At 44.1% G+C, this 13,272-nt stretch overlaps 2 protein-coding genes across 2 annotated transcripts; both read right to left on the bottom strand.

Annotated features, from left to right (window-relative positions):
* Window positions 1-3,338: 3,338 nt before the first annotated feature.
* On the bottom strand, window positions 3,339-7,670 carry LOC123449637 (protein WEAK CHLOROPLAST MOVEMENT UNDER BLUE LIGHT 1-like). The gene is made up of 3 exons (XM_045126923.1): window positions 7,176-7,670; window positions 5,667-6,451; window positions 3,339-5,477 (listed from the first exon to the last, which is right to left on the bottom strand). The coding sequence occupies exons 2-3, from the start codon at window positions 6,420-6,422 to the stop codon at window positions 3,648-3,650; spliced, it is 2,586 nt and encodes an 861-aa protein (XP_044982858.1). The 5' UTR covers window positions 6,423-6,451; window positions 7,176-7,670; the 3' UTR covers window positions 3,339-3,647.
* A 252-nt stretch (window positions 7,671-7,922) lies between these two features.
* On the bottom strand, window positions 7,923-11,903 carry LOC123449636 (pentatricopeptide repeat-containing protein At5g39350-like). Its single transcript, XM_045126922.1, has 2 exons — window positions 8,365-11,903; window positions 7,923-8,217 (listed from the first exon to the last, which is right to left on the bottom strand). Exon 1 carries the CDS (start codon window positions 11,843-11,845, stop codon window positions 8,876-8,878), a length of 2,970 nt encoding a protein of 989 aa, XP_044982857.1. The 5' UTR covers window positions 11,846-11,903; the 3' UTR covers window positions 7,923-8,217; window positions 8,365-8,875.
* Window positions 11,904-13,272: the final 1,369 nt, after the last annotated feature.

The following is a 13,272-nucleotide window of genomic DNA, read 5'->3' as shown; positions in this document are numbered from 1 at the left end:
TTAAAAAAAATAAAGGGCTCAATAGATGCCGAACTTCAAAATGCCTTACTCCCAATATACATCTTATAAACATCGGATGGTCTGAATCGTGTTCATATGCCAATCATAGGAGAGCTTTCTAACAAGTTGGAAGGAGTTAGATCATCTATTAATTGTGCTTGGACAGTAGGGGAGGTCTTGGGCTGGGCAATAATTAAGCATTAAGCATAGTAGTAAAAGGAAAGGAAATGTTCACGTTTGGATTGGGGTGGGGTGGGGTGGGGGGGGGGGGGTTCCCCTTCGGCCCAATGAGGCTCCGTCAGTCTAAAAAAGTTGACTTTTTTTGAAATAAAGTTGACTTCTTTTTGAAATAAAGTTGACTTTTCATTGTACGTGTGAGAAAAAATCCATAAAAAGAAAACTATACTTTGACTTCTTTTTAAAAAATACAAAATTTCGATCAAAATAGCATGAATAGTTACCTAATAATAACAAATAAATTTTGTCTTCTTTGCCCAGAAGTCAATGTTGATTTTTATTATGTGAAAATTTATATACTGGTGCAAAACAAAGTCAAGTTTAATCTAAAAATGCTTTTGAACTATCTTGAATTTTTATTTAATTATTAAAAATAAATCTTCATATAGGATGCATATACAACTAGGAACCAAAGTGTATTTCTCCGTATGCATGTTGCTACTCTATGTTCTTTCCATTATGGATAGTCTAAGAGCAAGTATACAATGTAAACGAGCTATAAAGATTTACCCGTCAAAAAGAGCTATAAAAATTTAAATATTATGTTGTTCTGAGTTTAAAGAGAGAAGAGGAAATAGAAGAAAAGCGGGTTGAAAATTTACAAACGATTGTAGCATAGAGTTTAAAAAAATTACGAGTGTGTGGCAGGTCATATGCTAATAGAGTAATACGAACTTTGGGGTCGTTTGATTTTAATAAACACTTTAATTACCCCGTAGGATGACAACTTTAGATATCCAGGGATGGCAACTTTAGTTATTCGAGATGGCAACTGCAGTTGTAAAGCATGACATTTTTTTTATTTTGGTTAGCTATAGTTGTCATGTCTAATTAACAGTAGTTGTTGCATGTAATCAAACCATAGTTGTCATGTATGGTTAACTACTTGCCACATGTGGACAAACAATACTTATCATGTGTGATTAACTAGTTACCACGTGTGGTCGAACCATAATTGTCATGTATGATTAACCATAGTTGTTATGTGTGATTACCTAGTTGCCACATACGCGCCTAGTTGCCACATACATGCACCTGTAGTTGCCATCTAGCATCGTACGAGCATCATATGGACGAAGAGTGGTTCACCCACACGCGCGCGGACTGGATGGTGACTGTGTTGGCAGGAACTGGTTCGCCCACACGACGCAGCTGACAACCGCGCGCTGCGGGGTCGTGTGGGCGAGCGCTCTAATGCCCACACAACACGATATGCCTGCATGGCACTGAAAATCCAACAGGTTCTTTCAAGATTTGTGCAAAACATAACATATGGAGATCAATGTGTGTGGGCAAAGTACATATATGCCACACGTGTGGGCGTTATCATTTGGGAACAAGAAAAGTGTAGAATGATTGACAGAATTGATTTATTTTGGGTCGCGATATTCATCATACGTGTAGCATAATAGACACCCAACGACACGGTCTTGTGTGACATACCCAGGAGGCAGGCCACACATTTCTGTATAGGCGAACATTAGAACTGTCCACAGATCCGGGCACACGTACTTCATGCCACACGCCGAACCAACAACTACTCCTCATCCCCACCTCGTGTGACACGAAGCAATTCCGTCCTGACATTTTTTGATGACAACTTTAGTTATCCGGGGATGGCAACTTTAGTTGTAAATAGTTGTAAAATATGACAAGTTCTTTGTTTTGGATGACAAGTTTTTTTTTGTTTCATTTTTTTCCTGGATGACAATTTTAGTTGTAAAAACGTCATAGTAGTGTTACTTCGTGCCATACGTATACCACTTATCATTTTGGTTAACTATGATTGCCATGTCTAATTAACGATAGTTACCATGTGTGACTAAATCATAGTTGTCATGTATGGTTAACCATAGTTGCCATATGTGATTAACTAGTTAACATATGTGATCAAACCTAGTTGCCATGTGTGACTAATTAGCTGTCACGTGTAATTCAACCATAGTTGTCACGTGTGGTTCAACTATAGTTGTCATGTGTGATTAACTGGTTGTCACATATGCGTAACTCTAATTGTCATCTATAACCGTATGAGTGTCGTGTGGACGAAGAGCAGTTCACCCACACGGCGACGTGAGCAGCCATGCGATAATGGACTAGATGATGTCCGTGTGGACGAGGACGGGTTCGTCCACACGCGCGAAACTGGCAACGGCGCGCTACGAGTCGTGCAAGGCCGTTTGGGCGGACGCTCTAACCCCACACAGCACACTGCGCCTACGTGGCAATGAAATTCTAACAATTCAGAATGAAGGGTGATCAGAACATGTGGATCAATGCTGAAGGGTCGCATATGTGGGCGTTATCATTTAAGTTTATATTTTTACCACGCGCGAGTCGTTTGTGACCATAACAAATGGTGTGGTCACTCTTTTTCATTCTTCTCCATGCAGGGCGACTCAAATGCCACAACAGTTTTGAGACAGCCACCGTTGGGACGCCAATATTACCTCTGTACGCTACTAGAAGACGTTTTTTGCGGTTTAATTTGAACTGCAAAAACATCTCACATTAGTTTACAGAGGGAGCGTTAACTAACTAACTAACTAACTAAACGGTGGAATGTGCGCCTGAACAAATGGTTTATCACAAATTCTCACTCATGACGGCACATAAATTTAAAAGGAAAAATAATCAACGTGCCCGGCGACGTGCGCGACAGCTTCTTGCGACAAGCTCAGGGGCGTGGCCTGCACCAAGGAACGAGCACGGAGAGCGCCGACAATGGCAGCTGCTGCCGCGGAAGGAATGTGATATGCCAGGCGTCGTGCGTGGAGAGCATGTCAACTGGCGTGCGCCTGCGTCCCATGGACACGGCTGACGCCGCCGACGCCGACAACCCACCCGTCGCCGCCGGCGAGCGAGCAAGCTCAACCTGAATATTGAGATGTTGCGCCGGGACCATGAGTTCCCTGTGCCTGCCTTGTCCAGGTACCCAATAAGCTGAATCTTCAGTCTAAGACCACCCCCTAAAATTCAGAAGAAAATTTCAGCATGCAAAAAACACCGAAACTTTTGCATCCACAATGTTACAGTATCTCAGATCCGAGAACAAGAGCCGGATGCATGCAGCTCCAAGCCATCTTATCCAGCACGCGAAATTCGTCGAAAGTTTTGTATCAAACTCAAGGCCCAGTTCAGCAAGCACTGGAGCCAGCCAAAAGTTACAGGCACGCGGCACGGTAGCATTCAAAACATTTACAAATTTACAAGCTTCTTTCTACACCTTTGCAAATTTACAAGTTCGCGTTTTCTCCATAGATACATGAGACTTCTCAGTTGAGTAAACAAAAGGACTTGGCTTATCGCAGAACAGAATGAACACACATCTGACACTTCTAACACTTGCTTTTTGTTGTTGTTGTAGGGAGATAGTTCTAACACATCCGCCAGAAAGAAAGCACACTGCGTTACGCCGCTGCTTTGAGCCTCCTCCTGGCCAGGAACATCATCATGCGGCGGAGGAACGGCGGCTTCTTTGCCTTCTTCGCCTTCTCGCGCAAACCTGGGCCGGCAGGGCTGCTCCTGGCTGACATATCGGACAGTGGATGAACCAAGGCACAGCTGTCTTCTTTGCCTGTGCCCTTGGTGTCCCGATCGCGCTCAACGACGATCGCCACCGGGTTTGAATGTTTGGTTTCAGATTTCAAGGCCTCAACGGTAGCTTTACGACGCTGCCCATGCTCCTCCCTCCATGTCCTCAGCTCCTGTTCCATGGCCAGCTTGCCTTCGGTGGCACTATCGGCCTGCTTTTGGGCAGCAAACAATGCTTGCTTTCGTTCTTCCAGCACCTTGTAAACTTGGCTGAGTTCTGATAAGATGAGAGACTCGGACTCCTTGGCCATCTCAACCTGCGCGATTGCAGAAGATATCTTCTCGTGCACAAGCTCTTCTGCCTGATGGGACTTCTCGATGAGAGACGCGTGCTCATCAAAGTCGAGTGTGATCATTCCCGGAGAGCCTTGTTCAGCAATGCTTACTGCAAGATCACTCTCCAGCGCTCTGAGAGCATCGAGCGACAGCCTCTCAGACTCTTTCGCTGCTTCCGTCTCCTTCAGGACCGCTTGGAGCCTGAATTCCATAGCACTCAGATCAGCCTTCGCTTGCTCCATTTCCCCCTTGCTCCTTCTTAGCATCTCCTGTGCCTTCATAGCAAGAGATTTTGCCTCATCAGCTTCTTGGGCTGCAGCTTGCAGAAGCCCAGGCAACTCGCTCATTCTATCACGGGATTTCTTCTCCTTGGCCTGAACTATCTCCAGTTCCTGTTGTGACAGCTTAATATCCGCCTTGAGAGAAGTAATGGCGATCCATGACATTGCTTCCAGCTGCGGCATGGTGGCAAGTGCTTCTTTTTCTTCGCTCAACTCTGACTGAAGTGATGCAGCAGCAACTTTCAGGGCACAGACTTCAGCTCTCGCCTTATCAATGCTCTTCTTCTGCTCCTCAAGCTCATTTCTTGATAGAATGGTTTCTTCTTGCATGGTCTCATCAGTTGTGTTTCCCTGTTCTTGTGCTTCTTTAATTAGCTTTGCCTCCACATATGCATTCAGCTCTTCTTTGCGCTTCACCAGCAAGCTGGATGATGTTTCGAGCTCTGATTTCAGATCTTCAACAGAGGAAAGCTTCTTGTTGAGTTGACTCAGCTCCTCGTCTGCCTGCCCTAGATCCTTCTCCCATTTAAGACGGTCCTCATCTCGAGCTAAGGACGCACAAGCCTTGTGCTCTTCAGCATCATGGCACGTGGCCCGAGCCAAATCCAACACTTCCTTCAGTTTGTTGAGTTCTACAGTGAGCTCCTCTGCTTGCTTCTCAGACTCTTTGGATGCTAAGATGGCTACCTGAGATTTTTCAATGGAAATGTCCTGTTCAATCAATAAAGAATCACAATCTTCCTGAACCCCTTTTAACTCATCATTGACCAAATTCAGTTTGGACACCAGTACTTTGTGCCGTTCTTGGATATTTTTCAAAATCTCCTCGCCTGCAACACTATCATCGCTAGCTCCTCCTTCCTCCATCTCTGTTACAATAAATTGGAAGAAATCCAAATCCTCCTTGGCATGTGCCTCTTCATGTTCTGCCCTCTCCAGGTCATGTTTCAGGTCTTCAATAAGCTTATTTGTTCTCTCAATCTCATTGAATACAGACAGCTTTGCAGCCTCTGCAGCTTCTGCTTGCTGTTTGCAATCTGAAATTTCGTTCTTCAGCAGACTGACACCGAGTTTGACATGGTCACCCACCTGGATATACTAAGATTGTTAATCACACATAGAGAAAGTAAAAAAAAATAATCATGTCTGTAAGTGCTCAAGTAAGTCTGAATAAAACTACAAAAGATAGAATGTTACTGATGCAAATGAAAGATAATTTATTAAGTTGTAGCTGAGAGAATTAATGTAACAAGCAAGAGAAGGTATGCTGTAAGTTACCTGCACTGCTTCTGTTTTGCGCGTTTTCCAGTTGATGCTACCACCAAATCTTGAGGCAGCCACTTTCACTGACTCAATGGGCTTCGTTGTATCGACACAAAAATTATCAGTCCTCGAATAATTCCCACTGTTCAATCTCCTAACAGGTGCAGGCATTTTCTGTCTAGTGTCTCGTAGGCTCATTTGGCGATCAGGAAATCTATGCATGAACCGTGGTTTATCTTCTTTCACCTTTTGTACGATAGCAGGTGGCGCCTCACAAGCAGTCTTCTCAGAATCAGAACAGGAAGCACCATCTTGAACGTTATGCAAGGCTGCAAATTCGACCTCTTCTACTGAGCCAACTGAAATTTGTGACGTTGCATGTGTGTTTTCTTCTGAAGATTGCATTGTCATCAAGTCATTGATGGCTTCCTTTGATTCAACAACTTCGTCAGAAGCAGATGGAAAACTATGAGAGTCTTCTTTGGTTGATGGCAATCCACTGTTGTCTACTTCTGATGAACCAGTTATGGAATCACCAATGGGAGCCGTTTGTTCAACCAAAATTTCTTGCAGATTGCTTTTTTCTAACAATATCAAGCTTGCAGGAAGCTCTTGGTGCATTGGTGTCTCAAAATTGTCACATGCTGCTTTCTCAAGGTCACTGTTATCATCTTTATTGGTGTCTTCAGTTGGCTTAGGCTCTAACGAATTTTGCACAGATTTTGGTGAAGACAAAGACGAGTCACGCACTTCAAGATTCTCCTCTACCATTCTTCCAGCACAGTTTATATTTATATTAACTGTGGAAGAAAACATTGAAGATGAGAATTAAGCTGGAACAGCCAAAACTTAAGTATGAGCAACAGTTTACTTGTCAAATAAAGTAAAACATGCAAACACACACACAACTAAAATAAACTCAGAAAAGGGAAGTCCTGAGATACAGATTTTTTTAATGGAGGAGGGGTCTTCATATATGATGTTCTCATCCAAGAACATTCAGGAAAGGTTTGAACCTGATAAGATTTTATAGATGATAAATCCATGGTATAAGAGCAAAACAAGTACTCCTCAGCGACAGTTGATCTAGTACAAAGTTGTACTAATTCAGCGACAGTTAATATGGATCAGAGGGGTACTTTTTTTCAACCATAACTATCTGAGAAGCCACAAAACATTGACCTGATGATTTGTCAAGGCAAAGGTTCATCTAGCATAACTATTTTGGCTAAATGTTCTTGGACATAACAAAAGTACAATCTGAACATGCAAACAAGTTGCAGGACCCTCTAGATTTTGGCTTAATCTCTGATCCACGTAAAAGCAATATTGCTTTATCTATGTCAAGAACTGAGGTCTTCATATGTAAGCAAATTACATGGTCAAACAAAATAATCCAACTTCAAGCTAGGAAAATATCCTAGAAATATCCAAAAATGAAACTCAAGAACTCATGAAATGAAAAAAAAATGATTACAACTGAACCACACAAACTGGAAGACTTAAACAAAAGCTGAAACTTACTGAAGAGTTGAGACCTCGTGGCTGTATATTTTGCAATTGAAGGATGAAGGGTCTTTAAAACGAGGGGAGGAGACTGGAGATGGGGAAAAAGGTTTGGGCAGTTTTTGCAGGTATTGGGGTGACAACACTGGAGGAAGGGTTGAAAGAATTGGGACAGTGGAGAGCCACCTGGGAGGAGAGAATAGGATCAATTTAAAAATATTCATATGTGGGGAAGACTTGGACTTATTCCCCTAATGCAATATTTGCTTTGATTTCTTCCTGTAGTTTTTGTACATTGTTTTACTTTTATCAAAGCTACTGGCACGAGCTGGATGGTTAAGGAAATTGTGTGCCAGCATGAAGCAGGAAGCAGCAACAACTGTATTGGAAATATTCATTTAGAACCTCATGATAGTTGGAAGTAATAGTGCTTCAAGTTCCTCTTTCTGTAGTTTACTTGGCATTTCATTGGTTGAATCATTCTTCGTATCATCATATGTCATTCAGTCTGCAGATTTGGTTAAAGTAAAAAAGAAAAAGGAAAAAGGAACAGTAAATGAAAGCATCTCGCGGTCTTCTTCTTTGTACACAGAATTTTTTAAGAAACTGGTTGGATCTGTTTCTCTTCTTTAGAGTAAATCAAGCAGGAAGCAAATACGGAAACAATTACCTACATGTATCCCGTATTTTTTTAGCAGAACAGATCATTTCAATCATTGTGTCTTGATTTCTACCGTGACAATTTACTGTGTGTGTAATCAATGATAACATGGAAGTTACCATATGTGAAAGTAGTAAGTCAAGCATTGCTGGATACAAACAACTTTACAGTGGTAAATGTGGAGGATTGTGTGGAAGCCCACCCTGGACGTTCTTTCTTTCCTTTCTGAAGAAAAAATGGATACTATAATTGATTCGAGAAACATTAACCCTTTCTTAATAGACCAGTGCTACAAAATATTTCGCGTGTAGCTTCTTACATAATTAAAGCGAGACACCTTTGCACGAAGAAAGATTTGTGCCGCCTGTTTGGCAGAACTGAAGTCTTCCCAATGGGCATCTGCACCACAAAAAACAATATATAACTGTAAGCATAACAAGAAAATGGCAAACCCACATACCCTTATACCAACATTACGAGGTGTCAACAGTATAACATCTATAACTGGCTGCCCAACCGTCAAGAGATCTTGTTGTATTCATGTACCTGATACTCGAATTTGATAGAATGGATATCTCATTGAGATTCTGTTGACCTAGCTTGTCCATAGCTTGTCCACTATCTTCTCCAAATCAGACCAAGCAATTCTTTAAGGTATCACCATAACAGCAATGCAACAGCTGTGGAGCGCTTACCATTTAAATGACCACAATCTTCCTTCAAGGATAACAATACATTTAGCATTTTAAAAGCAAACAGCCTGGTTGCTCTGAGATGGAGATATTTCGAACTTTGTGCAACAATTAGCTACCCCAAGAAGTTAATCCATGGGATTTAGACTATTTTCTTGTGTTATAAAAATGCTCTAACAGCTGCCAGTCTTGCAGAAGAATGATTTTGAATGTTTTCTTGCGTTAAAGAAGTGCTCTACAAACTCTCAGTAAATAATCATCAACTTAGACTTGAGCAGGGTTTCAATACATTTCCCACAAATGTAATGCCTGGTGTTTGACCAAAAAATTCTCTAGCTGTGGAGCTTGTTGTCGTAGTACCACGGCTACTCAACTAAGCTGATCCCCACATCTTTCCTCAATCCTTTTGCTTCCATATCTAACCGCAGCCACTCATAGTCATTCCATTTACCAACTGAAGCATAGATGTTAGAAAGCATGACATAAGACCGTGGACTACTGTGGTCAGAATCAATGAGCAATTTCCCCACAGCCTCACCAATTTCGGAATTTCCATGGAATCTACAGGCTCCAAGCAATGACTCAAGCAAACTTTCTGATGGTCTGAATGGCATTGACCTGACAACATCATAGGCCTCATCCAAGTGGCCAGTCCGACCCAGCAGATCCACCATGCATGCATAATGCTCCATCCTCGGTGTGATGCTGTAGTCTATCTGCAGTGATTTAAACAATGCTCTTGCTTGCTCTACAAGGCCACTATGACTGCAAGCTGACAAGATACTAACAAAAGCTATGTCATCTGGCTCCACTCCTGAGGCTATCATCATGGAGAAAAGCTCAAGGGCAGACTTGCCATCCCCATGTAAACCGTATGAGTTGATCATTGCACTCCAAGTGACAGAATCTTTTGCCACTGAGGTATCAAAGAGCTCTCTTGCAAATGAAATGCTTCCACACCTTGAATGCATGTCAATGAGAGCATTGACAACAAAAAGGCTTCCACCAAAGCCATTCTTTAGAAAGAGAGCTGTAAGACCTTCTGCCAAATCTGCTTTTCCAATCTGCGAGCACGCTGAGATGAGTGCCAACATGGTTACTGCATCAGGATTCCCATTAAGGAAGCACATCTGCCTGAAGAAATCAAATGCAACATCAGCCAGCTTGCACTGAACACAGGCAGATAAGATGCAATTCCATACTATGATGTTTTTTTCACCAACCGAATTGAAGAGTTTGCAGCTGTAATCGAAATTGTTGAACCTACTGTACATACAAATGGCTGATGTGAGCATAGAGGTTTCTAGCCTGAAGAAATTTCGAACCGCATAGCAGTGGACAGACTTTCCTTTCAACTGACTCTCACAAACAGGCAATACATTCAGTAATGTAATATGGTTTGGCTCCTTTTCATTCTTCACCATTTCATAAAACAGAGGTAAGATCTCTTCAGATAGGTTGTTTTTACGGTATCCAGTCATCAGAACATTGTAAGAGACTGTGTTCACAGAAGACAAGCTGTCAAAGAGTCGCTGGCATGCCTCAACAGAACCACAGTTGCTGTACATGGTAATGAGGGTGTTTGTAAGAGAAACATCCGTACTGCATCCACTTTTAACTGCCAAAGAATGAAGTGATTCTCCAATTGTGGCGTCCACAGCCACCGAAATACTGCTGGTAAGGCCAATCAGGGTTACTACATCAAACTGTAAGTCTGCTTGGCTCATCTGGCGAAAGAGTCTTACAGAAGCCTCTGCATCTCCAGCTTCAGCATAGCCAGATATTATCGTGTTCCAAGAGATCAACATAGGTACTTCCATTTTCTGAAATAACTTGTAGGAAGTTGAGAGTTCTCCACAGTCACCGTACATTGCCAGGAGTGCATTCATCACGCTTTGGTTCAATTCAAAACTGTTTCTCACAGCATATCCATGGATGGACTTTGCCATACGTAAATCTTTTATGTGCCTGCATCCAGAGATCACCTTAATGACAGTTGTTGCGTCGGCTGCAACACCTTCGGTTTGCATCCTGCGGAATGTATCAAGAGCAGTGTGCCATTCGTTGTTCAAAATGTACCCAGAAATTATGGAGTTCCACAGAAGATGGTTCTTTCCGGTACAACTACAGAAAAGCTGCACAGCTGAATCCAACTCCCCAAGTTTAGAATACATAGAAACAAGAGCGCTGACAACAGAAATCTGCTCTGCAAGGCCAAACTTGATAACCATACCATGCACAGAATCGCCGGCGTATACACCAAAAAAATCACTGCAGGTTGGAAGGACAGATACCACAGTTACCAGATTAGGCCCTAATCCTGCGCGACGCATCAACCTGAAGACCTCAAATGATTCCTTCCATTTGTCATGCTGCATGTACGCTGAGATCATCGAATTGTAAGATACCGAATCCTTCACAGGTTGCAGATCAAAGAGCAACCATGACGAGGAAAGATCATCAAACCCAGCATACATTGAGGTGAATGCAGGTGTGACGGATTCATCACCAAGCACCCCACATTTCAGTGCAAACGCATGCAGCGAATCACCAGCAACCGAATCTCCGACGGCACCGCACACACCGACAGCAGCAACAAAGGTGCTAGCGTTCGGCCTCATGCCGTCCTCCTGCATCTCCCGCATAGCCTCGACAGCTTCTGTAAAGCACCCATTCAGAGAATACCCCGAGATCAACGCGTTCCAGGAAATCAGGTCCCTCTGGGCCATGCAGTCAAACACCGTCCTGGACGCGCCGACCCAGCCAGCCTTGGCGTACATGTCGAGCAGCGCGGTCTGCACGCCGACATTGGCCCCGTGCCCGTCCCGCAGGACCCGGCCGTGCGCCTCCCTCCCCAGCCTAAGGCAGCCCACGGCCGTGCAGGCCTTGATGACCGGCGGGAACGTGAAGTTGTCGGAGCCGCCGCCGAAGGCGCACGCCGTCCTGTACAGGCCGAGGAGCTCCCGGTGGAACCCGTGGGCCGAGAAGCAGCGGACGGCGAGGTTGAGCGAGTACACCGTGGGGCGGCGACGGTGGGACCCGGCGAACACCGACGCCGCAGCGCCCGGCATGCCCAAGAAGAGGTAGCCCTCGACGGCGGCCGTGACGGCGGAGGTGTCCCGGCTGATCGCGCCCGTGACGGCCAGCAGCGCGTGGAGCCTGCCGAGGCATTTCGCCGAACGGGTGGCCTGCACGAGCTCCGCGAGCGCGTCGGCGTCGGCCGGTGCGCTTGGCGGGGCCGAGGTGGCGAAGGATTTGGCGAGGGTTTGGTTGGATTTGCGGAGAAAGGTGGGAACTTTGAGGGATTCGGGGAGGGCTTTGTAGCGCGGGTTCATGCTCTCTGGACGGGCGGGAGCGATGGAGCGATCTGCTCTTTTTCTCAGCTGCCCTGTGTCTGTGGGGGCGTTGGGTTAACTGTCAAGTGCCATAGTGCTCCTGTTTAGATACGTTGGAAATGTTCAAACATTTTTTTTTTCACTTTTGCTTTCTGGGGAGAAACATTTTTCACACCTACGGCGCCGGAGTGCTAAAAAAGCGTCTTACATTTCGGAACGGAGGGAGTACTAGACAATTGTCGGTATGTTGTAATGGGGTGTAACTATGCAAATATATTAGCTCATGATTGTATGCCCATGTTAGTATGATTGTATAAATATTTGTTTATCAAACCCGTGATTTATCTATCAAAATAATTTTTTAGGACTTTATTTGATAAGAACTTGTTGTCTTACCAAAGATTTTTTTTTTCATAAAGCAATAAAAGATGAAAGGGAAAGAAGAATATTGGACGAATGGTGAGGTGGACAAAAGAACCTTATGATTTCAACTCGGTGGGGGCCTTTCCCCTGATTTCTGTGGGATCGAGAAGAGTGGTCTAGAAGGGTGTGAATAGACATGCAAAAGTGTAATTTTTTAATTATTTTGAAATTTAGGTAGATTTTTGCACAAGTTAAGTTGCAACCAATACTTCCGGCACAAGCATATCTAGAGATTGAGCAAAGGAAAGCAAATATCATGCAAGTGTAAGAAAGTAAAGGGAGCCAGTGACAGGAAGATCAAACGCAATGAAGACACGATGTTTTTGGCGTGGTACCGATAGATGGTGCTATCGTACGTTCATGTTGATGAAGACTTCAACCCACGAAAGATAACGGGTGCGCGAGTCCACGAAGGGCTCCACTCAGGGTTGGCACATAAACCAAGACCGAAATACCAGACTGAAAGAACCGGGACCGACACCGAACGGACCGAAACCGATTATTCCGGTTGTTACTTCGGTCATACCTTCTGTAAAACCGAAATCAGTTCGGTATTCTCGGTTATAGGCCTCGGTTACCCGATAAACCGATATATCATGTATATACTCCAAAATCCGAGAAATAACCCAACCCATTATCATTAACTCGCAACTCCTGAGACCCAACAGACCAACACCCCATGTGAGCTGCTGAAAAATCACTCCCAAGGCCCAACATACCAGCACCCCACGCAATACCCTGACCTAGCCGCCTCAAGCGTTGCCTTCCTAGTATCTGCCCCCCCCCCACCGGCGGTGGTGCTCTGCTCTCCTCCCTTGCCTGCTCCCCCACTAACAATGGTGCTCACCTCTCCTCCCCAACCGGCAACGGTAGCCTGATGGACTGGCAGCGGGACTTATCTCCTCTCTCCTTTTTGATTTCTTTTACCATCCCGTCATATTACTCCTTGATGAGTTCACATTTTCTTGAGAAATTGATTTGGCAGATGAGAAGTTCTTGCGTTT

Source organism: Hordeum vulgare, chromosome 4H, assembly GCF_904849725.1.
Source record: "Hordeum vulgare subsp. vulgare chromosome 4H, MorexV3_pseudomolecules_assembly, whole genome shotgun sequence".
NCBI lineage: Eukaryota > Viridiplantae > Streptophyta > Magnoliopsida > Poales > Poaceae > Hordeum > Hordeum vulgare.
This window is presented reverse-complemented; position numbering and strand designations above follow the sequence as displayed.

Coding starts and splice junctions, on each gene's coding strand:
- LOC123449637 (XM_045126923.1), bottom strand. CDS start 6,422: ATGGTAGAGGAGAATCTTGAAGTGCGTGACTCGTCTTTGTCTTCACCA. Junction 5,478..5,666: donor GCAAAACAGAAGCAGTGCAG/GTAACTTACAGC, acceptor TAGTATATCCAG/GTGGGTGACCATGTCAAACT.
- LOC123449636 (XM_045126922.1), bottom strand. CDS start 11,845: ATGAACCCGCGCTACAAAGCCCTCCCCGAATCCCTCAAAGTTCCCACC.